The sequence below is a fragment of the Pelmatolapia mariae genome, linkage group LG6 (assembly GCF_036321145.2).
Source record: "Pelmatolapia mariae isolate MD_Pm_ZW linkage group LG6, Pm_UMD_F_2, whole genome shotgun sequence".
NCBI classification, from domain to species: domain Eukaryota; kingdom Metazoa; phylum Chordata; class Actinopteri; order Cichliformes; family Cichlidae; genus Pelmatolapia; species Pelmatolapia mariae.
In genome coordinates, this window is record NC_086232.1 from 35289376 (window position 1) to 35310386 (window position 21011).

The window sequence follows — 21011 nt, forward strand, 5'->3', positions numbered from 1 at the left end:
CACGCTGAAATGTGACAAAAAGATAATTTACTTACAAAATAGAACACTGGCAGTTATCACCCAAGAAAAAAAAATAACATCATTTACAACATAAACAGTCACACCAACAAGTAATAAATCCACCTACAGCATACATACTAACACACAGTAGAATATTTTTCCAGTAATAGTAAACTTTTGTTCACATTTTCTATAAAAAGTGCTTCTAAAAAAAAGGAAGGGCTAAAGATTTCTTGTTATGCTGCCCGTTTTATTACAAAGATTTACCTGTTTTATCCGCTTGTTTAGCTCCTCAGACTGTTCTCTTCTGTTCTTTTCCTCTCATATCCCACCACTGTGAGGCTGCCTTTTCTTAAACTCTTTTATCAGTTTGTGCATCTTTAAAGTAAACCAGCAACATCACAAATAACATTCACGTAGATAAATAAACAGTCCCTTTTCCTTCTAACTACACACACTTCAACAATCTACGTTTGGCAAAATGAAACATCTACTGCTGCATAGTGATTTTGAGTTCCTGGTTAGTATTCCAGTTTTATCCACACAGGTTTAAAATTTCTGTGCTTGGTGGACTGAGGTTTGTCTTCTGGAGAATCAGCTGCCTCAACATGTAGAGTCCTACAAAAAGAAAGGAAATAACATGGAAGGTAAGAAAAAGGTTGGATGTGCAGTCTGGTGTTGTAGCATTAGAAATGTTGGTGGTTATAAAGGTGACTGACTTGGCTTTTAAGACGTTTTCCAGCATCTTGTTTCTGCTTGTGGATGGACTGCAGCCGATTGATCAAGAACTTTTTATCTTCTCCCTCCTGAAGACACGCAGGAAAAAAGAAAAAGTACAAATACATTTCAGTGTATAACATCCTAGCACTGTGGTAAACTCTGACCGAAAAAAAACCCAAGATCTGTATTTAAACACTAGGTGGTGCCTTACATTTTGTATCTGATCCTGGAGTAAACTGATGATCTTCCTTTGACCGTCCACCACCTGACTATGGAAGTAGATCACTATCCTGATCAACAGAAAATCACAAAACAATCAAGTGTTTAAAAAGATAACACTGCTATCAGTGATATAGATCGTGTGTGTGTGTGTGTGTGTGTGTGTGTGTGCGCTCACAGAAAGATGCCTGCTCCCACAAACAGGAAAAAGGGATTTTCCACAAAATATGTGTGAGCCTTGGACAGCACGGACAGGCTGGGATTATCTTTTTCCAGTATTTCCATCCAGTGTTTTCCCGCCTTAAACATTGTCTCAAGCTTACGAAACGGACCACACGATGTAGACGGTGTGATGCTGAAGACACAGAAACAACAGATGTGTGAATGCCTCGAGTATTCGTGCAGGCCGGAAAACAAAAGACAAATCAAGTTCTGTTTCTTATTGTTAGAAACAGTTTTTTGAAACTAACCTAGCCATGAATTTATAACCCTTCATTAAGGCTGAGCTCACGCAAGTGTTTGTATCTATTATTCATCTTTAGGGATACAGTCACATTACAGGGACCTGCCTCCCTCTTAGTGTCAAAAACATGATCTCCTCAAGGCTACCACTTAAATTCCAAGGTTTCCATTGAGGTTTCCAGCTGTTGGACTGAGAACAGTATCAGTTCTGGGTTACTCTCAGAGCTGCAGAACCAATCTGTTCTTCAAAATCAAACCCATTCGCTCTTTGAAGAACAGTTTGACTTGTCGAGTGTTAACAATTACATAACCCCTCTTTCACAATGAGTGTAGTAATCAGTAGAACCAATGATAAACACAAAAAAAAGCTACTGTTTGCTTAATAAAGTGCTTCGCAGATTGTGCTGTGCTGCAGGTTGTTTTTTTAAGGATTATTCTGCATTTGTGATTTCACTGGAATAGATAAGTGACCTGGTTTCATTCATGCAGCATTAATGTTGATGCGAACATGCCGGAGTTGCAGATGTAGTAGCTAGAGAAAAGGAGGGGGTTAAATCGTCTTTGAGCTGCCTGTGTGCAAGTACCTCCACATGGTATATGTGACACACACGGAGGCGCCGAGGAGGGAGGGGATGCAAAGGAGAGTGATGAAGATGGTTGTCATCTGGCTGGCTCTGTATGGCTTCCTGGGGGCCTGACAGTTCATCATCACACTGCTCTGTGGAATAAAGAAATAACAAGAGCTGGGGTCAGAGGTCAATGCCTTCATAAGAACCGTCAGAGGTTCAGGAGAAAGGTTGACAGTGAAGATGTGGCCCACTGAGCTCAGTTCCTGGTATTATGTAGAAGATTACAGTCCTGTGCTACAGGATATTTATGTTATTTCTTGTAATGTTGAGGTCTGTAACATGCTTGTTTTGTTCCTCTGTATGACACACCTGCAAAACAGCAGGAGTTTTGGCGAGACAGTAATATTTCACTTCCCCAAACGCCACACTGCAAGTATTTTGAGACACTGGCAGGATGCTGCTTTTTCACCTTTGATGGTTAAGAGTCAGGCCTAACTATTACCCTTCTGTTATAAGTTCCTTTTTGTTTTGTTTGGTTCTTTGTCAAACCACCACCCTGTACCTCTAATTAGCTCTCACTAACTCTTTTGCAACAACAAACAAAAAACAGTTCCACCTTGAGCAAGTGCTTTCTGATTTTCTTTTTGAATGTCAGTGTCTCTTTTGTGCATTTACCATCTTTATGTAGAAGACCAGAAATAGTTTGAGAATCTGCACCGCGGGCAGGAGTGGACTGAAGAGAACTCCCAACCTGAAGAAACACAAACATAATTCTCATCCATCAGAATGAAGAGCTTGTCGCAGCAGGGCCACTTCACTGTGTGCATATCTAAAGAGATTTGTACCAGGCTAACGTCTGTCCATAGATGAGATCCAGAACGTTCCTGGCGATATCAAACACTGGTTTCCTCTTCCTTTTCAGCACCTTTTCAGAAAACAACCTGCCAAAGGCCAGAGGAGACATGAGATGAGTTGATGTAATAAAAGAACGACACTAAAAGTACATAAAGAGATAAAAGTTTAATTACATTTAATGAGAGAAAAAAAAGACAAACCAAGAAAGAACTTGTTGAAGTGACCCACCTCCAAAGTAACTCGCCAAACAGCGTGTCCAGTAGAGTGAAGATGAAGTCCATGAGCAGGAAGCGATAAAGCTCCTGACCCACAAAATTCTCCCAGCACTGAGATAACAGACATAGTCAAAACAAACTTGTGATTAGAAACCCTTTATTCACATAGTTGTCTACTCTGCTAGCTTCAAAGTGTAATTTCTTGTTTATGTTACCGTCAGGCCAATGCTTTCGTATTCAGGAGCCACCCGACCCAGCCAGTGGAAGCAGAGAACTCCAAGCATGCTCGTCTTCAACATCAAATTCCTAGAAAACACAGAGAGAGACTGTTAACAACCGAATCCATCAGTTCTGTACTCTAACCTCTGACATTACTCAACCACATAATGCTCTGCTCGTACCGGCCAATGGCGACATATGCAAAAACAGAGGGTGACTCATAGATCTCCATCCAGGCGACGAGGTTGAACAGGGCAGGTAACAGCAGGTTAATGAGAGAAACCACCGTAGGCAGAGACAACAATTTGGCCTCTTTCATCAAAGGGTTCACGTCAAGATTACGATAGTTTTGCTGCAGGTCCTAAGCAGGAAGAAACAAGGCGTGGATAAGCTGTTCAGTTACATTACTGGAAAATATTGGTTTGATTGTGCAATATTTTTAGTCGATACATATCATGACTGACTTGTTCAGTCATCAAATTGTAAGAAAAGTGGGAAATATAAGATGTATAAATAGATTAAATTCATTTTAGAAGCAGCAGGAGATATTTAGATGTTACTGTGATGCTGAAACTGTGCACCTAGTCACTAATCTGTGTGATATACAGGAAGTACAGTATTGCAAATGAAACATCCCATGTTAACAAGCTCCCTGCTTAAAGAGCGATATGGAACAAAGACTTTATGACAAACTGGGGAGGACAATCCATCCAGCCTCACCTTGTGGATAAACTCAGAGAAGTAGTAAACGCCAGCCATACAGCCAGTGGTGCTTGCTATGCAGATTGTCCATGCCACTCCATGAACCATCAGCCTACAGAACCTTTTGCAGAAAGTGCTCTTGGTGTGCTTTTGAGTCAGCTCTGCCAGCAGCTCCTGGTGAGGGGGGAGGAGAAGGGTGGTGTGAGGGAGAGATACAGACCACAATGAATGTTTCAGGTCAGCACATTCCTGCCAGTCTGCGTCTACAATGTGAACGAGCATTGTGTTTGTTTGCATGCTTACCTTGAGCTGTGTGCAGATATTTTCAGACATGATTTGAATAGACTTCTTCTTGATGACTTTAAAATCCCAGGAGCTGAAGGTCTTCATAGTCAAGATACTATTAGATTTGTTGATTCTGAAGCTCCGACCAAATGTTTTCGACATGCTGTTGGGAGATGGCGTGTAAACAACAACAAAGCAAGACTGATGTGGATACAGTTGTACGAGGTCTGTTTTTATCTGTACCTGTATACAAGGATGATGCATGTGATGAAGAATGCCATTCCAATGGTGAAAAAGTATGCGAGAGGCATGTTGTAGGAGAACTGCTGTGAGTCACTTGTCAATGTGGAGGCATTTTGTCCTCCCCCTTCATCCCTGGAGCGCCTAGGCAGTGTGTAGTTAGTGTAGTATCCATAGTACATAACGGTATGTGAGAAAGAGCCCTGAGACAAACACAAGAACAGAAACTTCTTTAGCTGTACTTTACAAGCAAGTACAGGCAAATATAAATAAACAAACACGGTGAAAGGTTAACAAATTGCATTGCTTCAACTTGGGAACAGGAACTGCCTGGAAAAATAATTTGTCGTCTTTGTCCTTATTATTACTACACTTCCTGTAAATAAGGGAACATGTCAAATTCTTAAATGTTATTTGTTACGCTCATTTCCAAACCAAACAGCTAAAACTTGTATTCTTTCTTTTTATAGTTCAGTGCAAAATGATCCTTATTTATCTTATACTAGGCCTTGGTGCAACTCCTCAGTTGATCCATTCATCCATTCGCTTCCGCTGATCCTTTTCAGGGTCATGGAGGGTGCTGGAGCCTATCCCAGCTGTCTTAGGGCGAGAGGCAGGCTACACCCTGGACAGGTCGCCAGTCTGTCGCAGGGCTAACACATAGACAGAGACAACCATTCGCGCTCACATTCACACCTATGGGCAATTTAGTGTTTCCAATTAACCTATCCCCACTAACTGCATGTCTTTGGACTGTGGGAGGAAGCCGGGGCGAACCCACGCAAACACGGGGAGAACATGCAAACTCCGCACAGAAAGGCCTGGCCTGATAGTTGAATTGAACTCATTGACCAACTTGGACATCTGCTAAGACTTTGGCCATCTTTTGTATGAGCACTTCAAACAGTGAGTGACGCTGTAGCAGTCATCGCAGCAGACAGCTTACCGCTCCAGTGAGGAGCTCCAGTCCAGAGAATGACCTCGTCTCTGTAGCCTCGTCTGGAGGATGCACAGCCTGAGGCAGCACCAGGAACGCACCCGTAACCAGGAACAGGAAGACATTAAAAAAGAGTAGGGTCTTGAGAAAGAGAAAGTACGAGAGGACTCCAGTCCCGAAACGCCCGCTCACTCTCTTGAGCAGCGTATGCCACGGCTGGAGAGAGTGCAGGAAGGACAACCAGCTGTACCAGCTCTTTCTTGCAGCCTGGAAGGAGACAGTTTAAAAAAGTCAGGTGGAAAAAATAAATAAATCACTGTAGCAACACAAGACAAACTAGACATGTGTTTGTGGTTTTCTGAGACGCTGTGACTCATATAGAAAGTCATAAATGCTTGGGCAACAGAGCAATCACACTGGTAGGAACACCTACAGAAAATAACCACCCCAGCTGCAACATGAAAGTCAAATGTTCCGTTTTCATGTGACACATTTACTGATTACAATACAATAGCATGTCACACCCTTAGAGCACCTTGAATAAATGTTTAATATTAAATAATGTTTTATAGGATCTTAAAAGGATGAATTGTGAAGTTTTGATGGAGACAGATCTTGCAATTGTTACATATAAAACCATGAAGACAGGTCGAAAGCCCCCCCCCCCCCAGCTGACAATTAAAGCTAAGTTAACAACCTGTCCCTTACTACCATATAATGAATGAGCACTCTTACACATTGTAGCTATCATGCTACAGTTACTACATAGCTAAAGTTTAGGAGGCTTGTGTCGCGACTCAAATGCTTCTTTGGTTCAGGTAGGGTTTACATTTTGTCAGTACCTTGGAATTTCTGTAGAAATGTTTTGCAAAGTAACAAGCTGCACATTGCACAATATCACACATATACCCCACACTCCTCTACACCTCAGGACCTTGGGTACATTTATCCACAGTGCATTTTATGAGTTTCACTTATGTTTCCATGTTATCACACCTCAGTGACCCCGACAAGAATAACCCAGCTGAAACTTAAAAAAACAGAGGAAGGAATGCAGAGACGCAGATATGCTCATATATGATTTTATGCTTTGAAATGTGGTTTGAGCAGAACTTAAATTTTTAATCTTGCACTAGCAAAGTACTGACAATTTACACAATCAATCACATATGGGAGATAAACATGACATGTGTTTACTGACTAGCCCCTGAGCCTTGTGGGGTTCTTTCTTGCCAAGCATGTGGATTGCTCGTGTATTTGAATTTCAAATTCTTAGTAAATATATTTAAGCTTAAGTTTTTCTTTAGGCATTTCCCGTTGTTTAAAAATTTAGATTTTTGATTTCTTTATTGTTCTGGTATATTGTGAGTCTTAGTTGTGGTATTTTTGAGTCTTTGGTTTATGTGTTTAGTTTAGAAATATTCCACTGTTGGGTTTTAGTTTTGTGTTACTTTGTGTTGTGGTTCAGGCTGATTATTATCAGTAGCCGTGGTCTATTCAGAGTGTTTTTGTTGTGACTTCCTTTGTCTTAGTTCCACGTTCATGCTTCAGTCCGTCTGTCTTCTTCTGATAAGTGTTAGTATTCATGTCTGTGTTAGTTTCATGTTTTGTTTTCAGTTTTATTTTGAATTTTATTCTGTGCTTCCTCTCTGCCATCAGATGCGAACTTTGTTCTTATTTTGGACTTGCTATCAGGAATGTTCATATCAGTGAAGGAACAGTACCTTATGAACACAAACACAGAAATCCAAGTACATGACAAAGAGGTTATACTCCAGAAACTGATTATTGATAAGACGCAGCAGGAGAACAAGATGCAACTGAAAACAATGATGGGAGCACAATGTGCAAACTGTGCACTTTGGGTCGTCATCTCTACAATTCTCAGCAGTGTGTAGGACAAACTTATCCCTCACAGCAAGATATTATTTGTCACATTTTCTCACACACACAAACACACACTTCAACTAAAGGTATAAAACGATATCTACTAATATATACATATACACATTTACACATTAACACCTACTATCGTGTTAGTTTTTGCTTTGTTTCTCCCCATCTCTGAGTTTCCGTTTTTTCTATTTTTATGTCGTCTCTTTAACACTTTACTACCAGACAGTCTCTTCACACCTACCCTGTAACATAAATACTGATTGTATTTGTTTTATACAAGTAGTGACACTTTTTCCCTCTCAAAATAAAAAAAAAAAAGACATAAACGAGTTAGAGTTTTGAACTCAGTGTGGCAAGCGGTTTTTTCCCCCTCACTATTAGAAATGCAAACATAGAAACACAACTATAACAGTTTCTAGTTTCCTTGTATCTGTTAAGGAATTTAAAAATCACAGAAACAGAAATACAAAGGATAACTTACAATGATGATGTAGTATTTGAGTTGACTGCAACAGGAAAGCCTCTTGTTGGAAAGTATCCGTTTTTCCTTTTGCATTACTAAATTCCTGTATACAAAAAACAAAGGATCATTTTCAGTGACATGATGTGAAAGAGTATTTACAGACCAGTAAATATAAACTTTGTAAATACTCTAATGATATCAAAGATTGTAGATCTTTACATTTATTTGCAGTGTTTAAAATCCAGTATACAGTGTGAATAAAATGTGCAGCTAATGTCAGAAAGAGTACAACTAAACAGGCAGTCAGTTTATGTGGCTGCAAACATAAATAAAACACAAAAGAAGCGATGACTACGAGGAACATGCCTGATTTCTTTCTTCTCAGCAACACTCAGAGGCATTCCTCGAAGCATCCTCACTCGGTCGCTCACAGGCAGGTTCTGCAGGTTGTTCACCAGACGTTCCCTCTTGCTCACTATAATAAACACAAGCGACATCATTTATATTACATCATTCTAATGCAGTATAATTTAATCAGAGTAAACAGTGCACATCACTTGTCTGACAGCCTCCACCTTCTGCATCTGTAGTGTCCCCCTCCATGCCGTAGCTTCGTATGGACGGTCTAGAGGAGGGAGAGAAGTCCCGGATGGATGGTCTGGTCTGCCGGCGTCTCCTAAGCTTCAAGGTCTTGTTGCAGTACTGAGAGATGATGGCTCCCCTGTTGCGGCCTGCAGAAATGGGATCAACAACAAATATTTCCTCGAAGGAGTTTCATGCAACCTGAGAGCTCTTCCAACTTCTTGTTTCACCCAAACAAGAAGTTGGGTGAAAGAAGAAGTACATTAAGAAGCACCGTTTGATGCAGATAAACTGCTAAAGCTTTAAATCTTGCAGACTTCTTGTAAACTTTGTGGCAAGCTAACAGGAGCCACCTCGTCTCTTTCTAGCAGCTACTTCCCTGCAGCCTGTGTGGTAAATCTAAAGGGAGACAAAGCATTTACTACACTACATTTAATTTATAGCTGTAGCTACTCTTTATATAAAATATAAATATAAATAAATTATGTTACATTCTTAGAGATTAAGCTAGCAGGTTTAGAAAAAAATACTTTTTTGGGTGGCTTGGGGTGTATTAAAAGTCTGATATATAGTCTGAGTCTATATACTAATCTCCCAGTTGTGTTTCACATGCTTAAAATATTGCACCACGTTGCAAAGAAATAAAGCAATCTTCATTGCCACGCTGTTTCTCCTGAACTGCCACAGACAGGAAGGTGATAAACGAAACGTTTCCTGCTAAAACACATCAACATCATGTTAAGTCAAGCAGTAACACCATGTTAACACCTGCTACACCAGTACCTCATTTTACTGGTCAGCACTGCCCTGTCCACTACAATAGTATACTGAGCATTTATTTAGCAAGCTACTTTAGAATATGATAGAATATACCATACTGAATTCATTAAGTTACTTTCTACGGCCACCTAATTATTTTACACTTAGCATAACATTGAATTACATTTACATTCATTTATTTTAACTTCTTTTTTAAAATCATATTTTATTTCTTAAGCTATTCCAACAAACAAACAAACAAACAAACAAACAAACAGACAGGCAAAAAACAAAAACCCCCCAAAAAACAGGCTTTGTTAATGTTTCGGCCATTGAAAAACGTTTGGGAAGACGATCTTATCCATTTTTTTTTTTTAATTTTAATTTTTAAATTTTTTTTAATTTAAAAAAAAAAAGAAAAAAGGATAAGATATCTTTGAAAGCACTTTGAACAAGCCCAACTTTCAGACAGTATTTTGTGTTCCAGGTCTGTATATTTCTCAGAAACTACAGCGAACATGCTTCTAGAACACTTTACATTAAGCATTTTGACTGGATTTCAACATAAACCAAACTGTGGTAACAATTCTCATTTCTCATTCTGTGGTAACTGTTTGAGAAGTCTGATATTTTGTAATAATGTAAAAACAAAAGGAAAACAGCATATAGACTGTGTGAGGCTGTTTGTGATTTAAGTTAGTTGTAAGAAAAATTTTTAAAGAGTAAAAGAAACGTGAAAATGTTCTGACTTAGAGCTCTGCAGCTGTTACATAGTTTTAAATCTGACTAAGCCAACACACTATTAGTGATTAGTGCTGGATGGATTGCACTGCATGCCAGAGATGATTCAAGTGAACAGTCACCACACTGAATCAGCATGTGTCAGAAATCCTAGAGATGAGTGTCAAAATTATATTAAAACACATGTTGGACACACACAAAGTAATCCAGATGAGTGTGTGCGCATAATGTTTTAAAACAAACTGATTTTTTTATTTTATTTCTATGTATAATCGTCTCCTCATGATTAATAGTTGCTTGTTGCAGGACTCACCAATGGTGCGACTGGGCATGGAGGACAGGATTTTCAAGGTGTCCGAGGACCAGCCTTCACCTTGGATGGGGTCCATTTCTCTTTCACCGCCATCGCATTCCAAATCACTTGCCCCCTGCCTCCTTCTATGCTCATGTTCAGGGCCACACAATGGCATATTGTCTGAGGATAGAAAAACAAATAGACAGAAAATTAAGCCTTTGCAATTCAACGCAGCATTGAAAGGTGTTACAAGTGGTGAAGACATTTTAGGCATGAAGAAAGAGAATATATATTTTTTATAGAAATGAAAAATAAGAGTTCATCACATGCAAACAGTCTTTCTTTTCACCTCGACTCTCCTCATCCAAATCACTCTGCAGCTGCTGCAGCTCCAAGGCACTGGATGCTGCTCCATTGTCACTGTGTTCTGCAATTAGCTGCTGAAATGAATCGTGAACACCTTCCTCGTCTGCCGGGCTCCTGACAGAGAGATGCACAGGCTTGAGGACCGATAAAAAAGGAAATAGGGTGGTACAGACTAGGCTAGATTCAAAGTGCTCTGAGGGCCAGTGACCACTGAGTAACCTACAGATAAAACACTTTCTGACTTAGTCATCAGTGGCCCCGGTGGGAGTGGGAGGCTGCGAGCCTCTTCCTGCACCATCTATATCACATTTGGGCAAAACAAACAAACAAAAAAGCGCAATACACAGTCCAGTGTAAAAGTCTCAAGTCATCTCTCATTTTTGCTTCCAAGGAGCCAAAGTTTGTTTTTTGTTTTTTTAAGTTGTCTTGTGTAATAGTTCTCCATGCTTTCTGAAGGTCTTTCAAAAACTGCCAAAAATTACCTACAAAGTAATTCCCAAAGAGCTACAAGCCAGAAACGTTGCATAGATTTGCATAGTTTGCAGTGTGTCACTAACTTTCAGGAAAATGGAAAATTACAGGACAAAAGAAGTGCCAGGAATTTACAAAAAAACAAACAAACAAAAAAGACCTGCCACGGGACACGATTGTTACATCTGCTTCTTTAACTGTACCATTTACTGTTCAAAACTTCATCAGAAATGATCTCATTGGAAGGGTGTTGAGCTGTTCTTAAGTAAAGGAATCAGGGGATGGTATGCCAGATTACACAGGAACTGAAATGAAAGTCAGTGACAACATGTCTTATGGAGCAATGAATCCAAATTAGACATGTACAGAGGTCAGGAGAGAGGTTCAACAGCGAGTATGAAACACACAGAGGAGGATATGTCGGGCACTAGCAGGAGCGGACTGGGCATCTGTGGAATCTGGAGAATCACAGAACGGCCGGTACTCCAGGAATCCCGGCGGGCCGGCCCACCACTCTCCACGCATGCTTTCAACACCTGTTTTTTTCCCCCCCACTAATCTCTTTCACACTCCAGTACTCTTGGGGGCAGTACTGCACCTCTAAGTTGGATGCCAGTTGTGCTGGCTGTGGCCGCCAGGCAAGGAGAAGAAGAAGTGGAGCAGGAGGAAGAAGTGAAGTAGGAGGCAAAAATGATGGAAAGAAACGATGCAAAACGCGGCTGCAAGTAAAAAAAGGAAAGAAAAGGGTGGGGCTGAGAAGGCAAGAGAAAAAAAAAAAAAAAATTGCGAGCATTAGATGCTGAAGCCTCTAAATGTCACAGACTAACCGACATATTTAGCAGCACAGCCAGCAGCAGCCCCTTGCAGCAGGTTCGCAGCAGTGAAGAAGTCAGGCAGACAGCTACACAGCAACATGCCAGCAGTTATGAGGGACAGAAAGATGAGCTGGTTCCACAAGCAGATCCAGGGCAAGTAAGTGTGGAACATAAGAGGAGAAACAGTTCTTTGCTAGGGACGATGTTAGGAAGTGATGTTTAGGTTACAAATTTTTTTATGATTACAGTAGTTAAAACAGTTAAACTTCAACATTTTAGCTGTAAAAGGTCACATGCAGTAGCTAATATTAAGAAATATGTTGTGCTTTTACATAAAAAGGTTGGTAGTGTTACAGTTAATGCTTACAAACTTTGAAGATTTTAAATACAGAAGTTACATTTGTAATGGTTCATTTTCATTTACATGTGGTATTATTTGTGCAGTAAGAGTAATTAATACATAAATTATTAAGCTTATCAAGTAATAAATTCATTTTAAGACAGCATTTGTTGCCGAGTTTCCGCACGCCGATTACTTTGGGCTGGGCCCAGTCAAAGTCCAGGGCTGTTTTTCAGTCCCAGTAAGTCCCTGGGCACTAGTCTGTGTCTGGGGAAACTTTCATACGCAAAATGTTTCATAGATGGTAAAAAAGAAATTTCAGACAAATATGACAATTCATACTCACGAATGTGACCATGTTGTTCATATTTTATCCGTTTCCATTTACTCATGCAGCCATGCATTAAATAATAAAAGTTAATGAGTGCATTACGTTGACTGTATGCCAGACTGACACAAAGTTTAAACATTTTCTAACAAGGTTCTTGGTTTTGGCTTATTGTAAAACCATTTTGACCAAAATGTATTAGTTTTAACATATTTCAGCACCATGTCCTGTTTCTAACTAGTTGCTGTGGGGCTGTGGTTCCTTGCCTTGTATCCCAGTCAGTCAGGCCCTCTTAGAAAAAAAAAAAAAAAAGTTGCCTACTCCTGATTTAGATACCGTACGCCTAAGCCAGCTGGAGAGACCGTTTGTCTTTTTAGAAGGACAAACAGCAAGTTCGCTTCCCTTTGACTTCTACACAGGAATTAAAAGAAGCAAGCATGCAAACCAAACAGAAACAAGGACAATAATGTGGAGCTCAGCAGCTTAAAAAAAAAAAGAAAAGGAAAGAAAAGAAAAAAAAAAACAAAAAACAGACAAAAACCCCACACCAGAGTACAGTCTGACCTGCCTTCCCATTTAAGCCTTCCCTCCCGCTCTCACAGCCTTCACATTAAGATAAAAAGAAAAGAAAAAAAATATCGACATAATCAAAATGAAGAGTGTGAAAACAAAACAAGAGTAACATGAAGTGACACAGAGCCCTACAGTCACACTTACTCTAGTCCAGCTTCCATAAGCGGGTGGCTCAGGTCAAAGTTAACATTTCGGGACATTTTCCTTCTCTGCCGACAGTCTCGATGTATCCAGCTGTAATTCTCAGGTTCACACCCGCGCCTGCTCAGACCTGCCTTCTACTTCCACCATGGTGTTTGATCTTCTACCTGGGAGGAGGGGGGGAGGATTAGGAGGTGGGGCGTTAGTGTTAGAGGTAAGGGGGAAGAAAATGCCAGCGCACTTGCTTGGAATTTGATTGCCCTGGTCTTGTTGCTGCTTGCCCTGAAAGGTTTTTAAAGTTACAGGTGTGCTTAAGCGTAAATGTGCATCAAGTGTCACTGCAATGCTGTCAACATTCCCTGGCCTTTACAAAGAGAATAAAGTGACCTGCATGATGCATCAGGGAGACTTGCTGTGAGGAACTGTGTCACTTTGTCTACAATTCTGAGAGCTCCACTGTGGTGCGGTTTATAATAAGGCCTGCGGCCAGAGTCAGATGGCACTGTGTCACCAGTGACATGAATATTTATCAACAGAGACAGGCTAACACATTGTACGATTTTTCTATCAGATCGTGTCATGTGAGAGATTTTGAGGAAGCGCGCTCGATGGCTTGTTTGCCATTTAAATTTAACATCGTTCACTTGATTTTCTACTTTAATTTCTGGGCAATCTAACCTTGGAGCAGCTCTAAATTCTGCTCTTTGGACATGATAGCTGACTATAAAAACAAACAAACAAAAAAAACCTAACTGAAAATATCTCCACCTACTTCAAAGTAAAGAGGCACTACACATCTGGGAAGATAAAATGTGATATTAAACTAAAAAATAAAATAAAATAAATTAAAACATTTGGCTTTTGGTAACAGTGACTGACAATTTACAATCTAAATTTGGTCAATAATTAATGATTTTTCCCTCATTCTTATTATAAAGGTAGCTTTCTCTTTAATATCTTTAACAATATTAGGTTTGGAATAGTACAAACTGACATTTAATGCTTAATGTGTCATTTTAGAAGATTTTCTGATTAATAATTTGCCAAGAAAGTCCCTGATTAACCCTTCTCTATCCATTATTATAACTTATCTAAATTATATCTAAGCTTTATATATAACACTTACAGAAAATTAAATGTAGGGTAATAAAAAAAATAGAAACACCTCTCCACAATGTCTTCATATTTTACATATTTATGGTTGTGGTAAAAAAAAAAAAAAAAAAAAAAAAAAAAAAAAACAACGTTTTTTTTGCAGCAAACCCATACATGTTGGTGTTTGTTTTGTCAGTTTGTCTCTGGCTCACAGCTTTTTATTACATACTTGTCACTTTTGGAGCATGATCTGTCCTTATTCTTTAATTATTTCCCTCAAATGAGGTCTAGTGGTTTGAGGGATGCTTGCAGTGCACCTATTACTTCTTTCTTGTTAAAGAAAGATTGGGTAATATAGAAAATTATGTTTGTGGTTCATCTCTCACAATATCTGTGTTACAATACATAAAAAGCACTTTGAGTGGTCAGAGAAGTGCTATGTACTTGGAGGTCCATTTACTAAATTATTTAAAAGCCATTATAAAAGCTTGAATGTATCTCAATTATTAATGGAGATAAGAAATTACAATATGGATTTTAGAGCCAACTTAAAAAAACAAAAAAAACAAAACAAAACGACAGCACAGTAAATGGTAAGCTTGTTCAGACTCATCTCAACCTTATGGGTTTAATTATCAGATTCTCAAACAACAGACAACTGGTCTGACAACATAACAGAGGCTATCTGTGAAAACAATTTCAACTCCATCAAACATTAGATCCACTTCCTGTTTACATGCTCCCACACCAGAAACATTAGCTCAACAGTGCTCATGATGAGCAAATATAAAAAAACAGCTGAGCTGGAGCTGGTTTGCTAAGACTATAATGCTCTAGTATGATACATATGAGTATTTCCTTTGCATGTCTCTGTGGAGATCAGTTAGCAGATAATGCAAAGCATATCACACTATCAAAACCCACACACTCATATAAGAGAAAACCTAGGTTCCAATCATTCTCAGAAATCCCCAAACTAATCTATTGCTCAACCACCAGAGAGATCATTCTCTACCAAGCTCTTACCCTTGTCACATACAACCCAGAAAATCAGTCATGTGCCACACTTTTTAATCCGGTGATATCCAGTCATGTAAATAAATGGCCTTCAATATTGTTTGTTCTTCAGGGAAACTTGATGAGCCAGTATAGTGCTAACAGGGACACACACACACACACGCACACACACACATTATAAATGGCTGTCCTGACCCAGATCACTGCAGTAAGAACATCAGGAATTACTACACTGGATGCACGCTCTACTTGGTGAGCTTCAGGGGCACCGCCATCCTTTACGGCTGCCACATTGGCTTTTGTCATGAGCTTCATGAGCTGAGTTACGTCACCACAGCCCTGTCACCGGTATGGTTTCCTAATGCAAACAGCATTTTTCCAGTCCTCTTACTTTGGGTTTTCCCCCCCCCCCATTTCCTAATATGACGTATACGACTTCTTAACTTTTGACACAGATAACCAGAATATATGAAATGAAACTAACATGAAACAAACATGATGCTACTGCAATAATGGTATGCATCTTTAAGTAAAAATCAATATTGACCATTTTTCATTGTTATTAATAACAATGAAAACTTTGGGGTGCATCCTTTCTTCAGCTTCTGATGTCAGGCATGGCAGAAAACAGGTGGACACGACTGGTTTAATGTGATTGCCACTTTGAAACTGTACTGCTGGGCCAGCAACAAACAAAGGGTGCTTAGTTTAATCATTCCACATGAATGATGATCCACAAACATAAAAGACAAGACCTGGATTGCTTGTTCTCTTGGTTTTTGTTCTGTGTGAACATACGCAGCATGGAAAGAGTTGGGAGGAGCTCTGCATATCAGTCCAGTCACCAACTAAATGACTCCATGGCTGACAAATGCCGAACTATCAATTTTTAGATATTTTCTACTGCGCTTGCTCTTTTCAGGTTCTGTTAGGAGAATCTACTGCACACATATGGTTTCCCTCCCTTTCAAACATACTTTTCCGATTACCAAATTGTTTCCAGTATCACGTTTCTGCACCCATTTCCTTCCATATGCATTTCACGTGCATTGCTTGTTATGCAACTAATATTTCTATCTCAAATTTTCACTTCTGCAGGGCAAACAAGCAAACAAAGCAGGGTCATACAACACTGCTCAGCTTGAGTCACTCTCTGTATTTTGTCATACTGTTTCTCCCATTTCAATGTCTAAGTGCAACTAATATTAACCCTAGAACACTATCGCTATAAATAGTAACACGATCACTAGTGCCGGGTGATTTTTACCCGATATAATTTAACCAATGAAGAGTAATCAAATATATCAAAATATGACAACACATGACAAATTAGAGTGGTCTTCTTTTACTTTCAACTGTGCCATGTCTAACAAAATGAAAAATAAACCTCCTAAAACAAAATAATGACTCTGGAAAGCTGGTCTTTGGTCCACCCATTCCTGGGACATTTGAGACTTCCGTGGTGAATGCACAGGCTCCTCGACACGCAAACAGCTGGGGGAGGGAGAAATCATGTAAATGTATTTTCTCGGGTATAAATCACCCGGCGATAGTGTTCTAGGGTTGTGTTCTAGGGTTAAGGCAGTCCTCTGAGAGCGTACAGTCAGTGCAGGATACCGTGGGAATGGGTCAAACAGAGAGCCAGACAGGGAGGTCAAAGTTGATCATAAAGACAGCCAAACAAAATAAGCCAGAGAACAATGCACACAAGGAGTTTGATGTAGGGTTGCTTGAGTATAGTACAAATGTTTTGGTCAATATGAACAATCACTCATGCAGATTGAAATGCAACTGTAATTGAACTGAATACAAAGGCACAAGTAAAAGCTGAGGAGAGGGAATTTGGGGGTTTTGGAGAAACGAATGCAAAGCAGGAAGGGCTAAAAGACAAAACTAGGCTCTTTTACAAAAGCTCAAAAAGTAGCACGAACATTTGGACAGATCCAACTGGAGGGCCATGAAGAGGAGTTTAACCAATGAAGACACCACACTCCAAAAATCAACACACTGTATGATATCATAAAATGGTCTGATAGTATACAAAAAGGAATTTCTCCACCCTTCCAGCTTTCAAAAACTGAGAAGTGAGTACTGAGAAAAGCCAACAAGAGGCAGCAGCAAAGCACAAAGCTGCAGTTAACATGGCAGCAAAACAAAGACTTGGATTACAATACCTCAAAGTTTGAGTGCAGCCTCGTGAAAGGGTGGGTCACAGAGAAAGAGAGGTAGATTTTCTTGCAGCAACTCTGCTTAACTGTAAAGGGAAAAAAAAGGTTGGGCGAATGGGCATATGTTGAGCAATAAAAACTGTAAAGATCATACCGTAATAGACAATAATGAAAATGTGCATGCAATTAACAAAGCCAGGCATGCACGCACGTACACACACACACACACACACACAGCAGTCACACTGTTATTCAAGCCCACAATAGTCTCTTTAATTCAGAACAGAGGACTCTAAATGATAGGTTTACTCCTGGCTACATCACAGAAACTGCAAACTACAACACAGACATAAATGAATGCCAGTAGTGCACCTATTACTTCTTCCTTGTTAAAGAAAGATTGGGAGATATAGAAAAATATGTTTGTGCATAATCTCTCACAATATCTATGTCTGAATACTTAAAAAGCACTTTGGGTGGTCAAAGAAGTGCAATGTACTTGGAGGTCTATTCACTAAATTATTTAAAAGCTAGTATAAAAGCTTAATCTTAATCATTAGTGGAGATAAGAAATTACAATTAGATTCAACTTTAAAAACAAACAAACAAACAAAAAAAAAACAGCACAGTAAATGGTAAACTTGCTCCGACTCATCCCAACCTTGTGCGATCAATTATCAGCTTCTCGACAAACACACAACTGGTCTGACAACATAGCGGAGCTATCTGTGAGAACATTTAAAGCTCCAAACTGCAAACTGAAACACAGATCAACCTTTTAATCTGAACGTGTTTGCCAATTTGGGAAAACGGAGACTGTTGGAAAAAAAAAAATCCACTCTGCCGTAGCACAACACACAACAAAATGCTTATTCAGAGATTCCGACGCTATAAATACATCCGCAGGCTTTTCTGCTGCACACGGGTTACAGAAACAAAAAGAGCAGAGTCACAGAGCCCTTTAAAAACACCAACTTCTCTCTTTGCCGTCGGTTAGCTTAAACTCTAACAAGAGGCGGTCGACAAGTTGCCAAAGACTGAAGTTGAACTTTAACCAAGTTGAATAGAAATTGCAAACAGGAGCAAATGAAGATAAACAGCAGCTAAACTCTCAAAAAAGAGTCACCAAACCTATTCACTCACCCACTCAGAATCGTAACAAACCCGCTTATCTTTAGTAACCGACCGCTGTCAGTCACAACACTCGGCACACTAAACTAGACGGCGGGGACAAACCATTAAGGGATGCTGGGGTTCTACTTTAATATAAAAACTAGTAGAAATATAAAATATAAATTACTTCACTCATCGAAAAACTAAGCTAATACCTTATTGTGTGATATGATTTCCAAACGATTTAACATACTCATCTGTAAGACCCGTAACTGATAACAACGTAATGTAAATTTGACCCCCCACAGAGTTGGCACTCTTGGTTCAGTCCTATTCGCAATTTTACAGGTTTTTTTTTCAGTGGGGCAGGGCTGGGCACCAAGAACATCCTAGTAGATGTGGTTGGAGAGAATGAGGTCGTGTATGATGGGGAAATAAAGACAGTGAAGAAAACTGGCGCACAAACGCCCGAATACACGTGCATTGAATGTGGCACTAAAATGTGTCACTAAACAAGTTTTTTCAAGTAATATTTATTCAGACTCTACTTAAAAGTCATATTCCTACTAAATAATACAAAAGTTATCAAAATATCCTTAAAGTACTTAAAAGTGCCCATTATGTAAAATGTCTTGAGTGACAGGTATCATAATGGATCGTAATTATTGTTTAATTGTATGTATATCACTCTAATGGTGCAGCTAAAGATTGATTGATTTTAATTATTTATATTATGCTGGGATGTCTGATCTATAGTAATACAGCATAATTTACTTGTACCTAAGTAATGTAAACGTCCATGCTTTCAGCCAGTGGTTTCAGAAATTGTCAGATAAACAATAGTCCAGCCCAATAGCGTTCATAATGTAGCATCAGAGAGTCAATCATGTGTTTGTCGAGGGCTCGGTGCCCCCACATCGGACATGTGCCTCCTTGTGAACATGCACAAATTGTTACCTGGCCTTCAAAGTATAAATACAAACATTACTAGCCTAGCTGTGACTTAACAACTATTCAAAGACTTAGAGATTTATTCTTACCCTTTTACGCACTTGTACAAACATCTGTAAAAACTATAAATAACCTGCCTGATGCTCTTTACTGAATGACAGTTTTATTTTATGTCACTTAACTTAACACATAACTGGGTTTTAAGAAGATCACATATGTGGCATCTTGCTGCCACTGTGGACAAATCTGTGTATAGAAAGCAGTACATAAATTTATTTGTAGATCAGTTTACTAACAAACTACCAGCCCCCAGCTGTGGAGACACTTGCACAGCTGTCTTTTTATTTTGCTGTAGAACTATAACCCATAAACTGTTTTCCTCATAGGTTTTTATGTGTGTACATTGGGCTGTTTTATCTTTTATTTCCTCCACTCTCTTTTGGTTTTCTGGTGGTTTTCTCAGCTGGCTTAAGCATGTCTAAGTAAAGCACACTAAAGGGAACTGGTTAATCTTCATTTAAAATGTTCAGTTTCTAGGTCATACCTTTTTGTCATAATTTCATAGGATAGTTTAATTTGAAATCTATCATGATTTTTACATTTGATATTCCTCTGAAAAGGTGATGCTCCTCTATAATTTAATGGAAAAAAGTAGCAATGGGCACATTTTAGTGTGCCATGTCTTAGTCCTTGGCAATATCTACATCCTAAAAGTGTGTACACTACTCCTATGATGCAATGGAGATAAATTGTAAATCAGGATGTGCTTTAAGTACGAGTCTTGAAATTGTTATAATAACCCAGTAACACCACATAAAACTGAAAAGTGTGTCAGTACAAATGAAAATCAACTCTAAGTGTTACAGTCTCCACTGAACTGAAACCAGTGGTGTTGAAAGAGTGCATAAGAAATGACGCTCATGCTCATGTTTCGTTGTAAATGGTTTTGACTGGAAATTTCAGAAGACTTAGATGTGTGGTGAGTGGGTGTAAAGAGCCTCTTTGCTACGACAATCAGATGCCTTAGAGCAAAGGGTGCAACACTTCCAAGTGCAGCTGATTAGTCAGTAAAGAACTAACTGAAAAAGGAAAATGATGACTGTTTACCCAATTATTTCACTGATAGTTTAAAGATATTGTGTAAACAAAGTCTAAAATTTAGCCAAAAATAAATATTTGCTTCGCATTGAACTGTGGTGGATTCCACTGGCGCAATCAGCTGTAAACAGATCAAACTGTGTTAGAAATCATTAGAAAGTACTTAAAATTAGAAAATGTATGAATGTATTAGAAAAATAATGAAATTGTGGATATCAACACATTAAACAACACCAAAACGTTTTCTGTGGCACGTGTCCTGTCTCAGGCCAAAACCTTTATCACGCCTGTCAATTAATAACCTTAAACATTTCTCAACTTAGTGTTTGTCAGTCTAGTGAGACTGGGTGTATTTGTTGTAATCTTGTCATCAGTC

At 39.2% G+C, this 21011-nt stretch overlaps 1 protein-coding gene across 2 annotated transcripts; it reads right to left on the reverse strand.

The window, feature by feature from the left end:
* Positions 1-10: 10 nt before the first annotated feature.
* Positions 11-18682, reverse strand: tmc6b (transmembrane channel-like 6b). 2 transcript variants are annotated; one of them, XM_063476734.1, is made up of 22 exons: positions 18617-18682; positions 17480-17559; positions 13197-13360; positions 10509-10639; positions 10178-10339; positions 8358-8513; positions 8149-8257; positions 7801-7885; positions 5433-5690; positions 4490-4689; positions 4265-4409; positions 3980-4135; positions 3442-3620; positions 3256-3346; positions 3054-3151; positions 2816-2911; positions 2646-2721; positions 1986-2119; positions 1118-1294; positions 932-1010; positions 720-806; positions 11-618 (listed from the first exon to the last, which is right to left on the reverse strand). In XM_063476734.1, the coding sequence occupies exons 3-22, from the start codon at positions 13250-13252 to the stop codon at positions 604-606; spliced, it is 2490 nt and encodes an 829-aa protein (XP_063332804.1). In that variant the 5' UTR covers positions 13253-13360; positions 17480-17559; positions 18617-18682; the 3' UTR covers positions 11-603. The 2 variants fall into 2 exon arrangements, with proteins under 2 accessions (XP_063332804.1, XP_063332805.1); XM_063476735.1 differs by lacking the exon at positions 13197-13360.
* Between the last annotated feature and the right edge of the window lie 2329 nt (positions 18683-21011).

Coding starts and splice junctions, on each gene's coding strand:
- tmc6b (XM_063476734.1), bottom strand. CDS start 13,252: ATGTCCCGAAATGTTAACTTTGACCTGAGCCACCCGCTTATGGAAGCT. Junction 8,514..10,177: donor CATGCCCAGTCGCACCATTG/GTGAGTCCTGCA, acceptor CCATTTCTGCAG/GCCGCAACAGGGGAGCCATC. Junction 2,722..2,815: donor TATGGACAGACGTTAGCCTG/GTACAAATCTCT, acceptor GTGTTTCTTCAG/GTTGGGAGTTCTCTTCAGTC.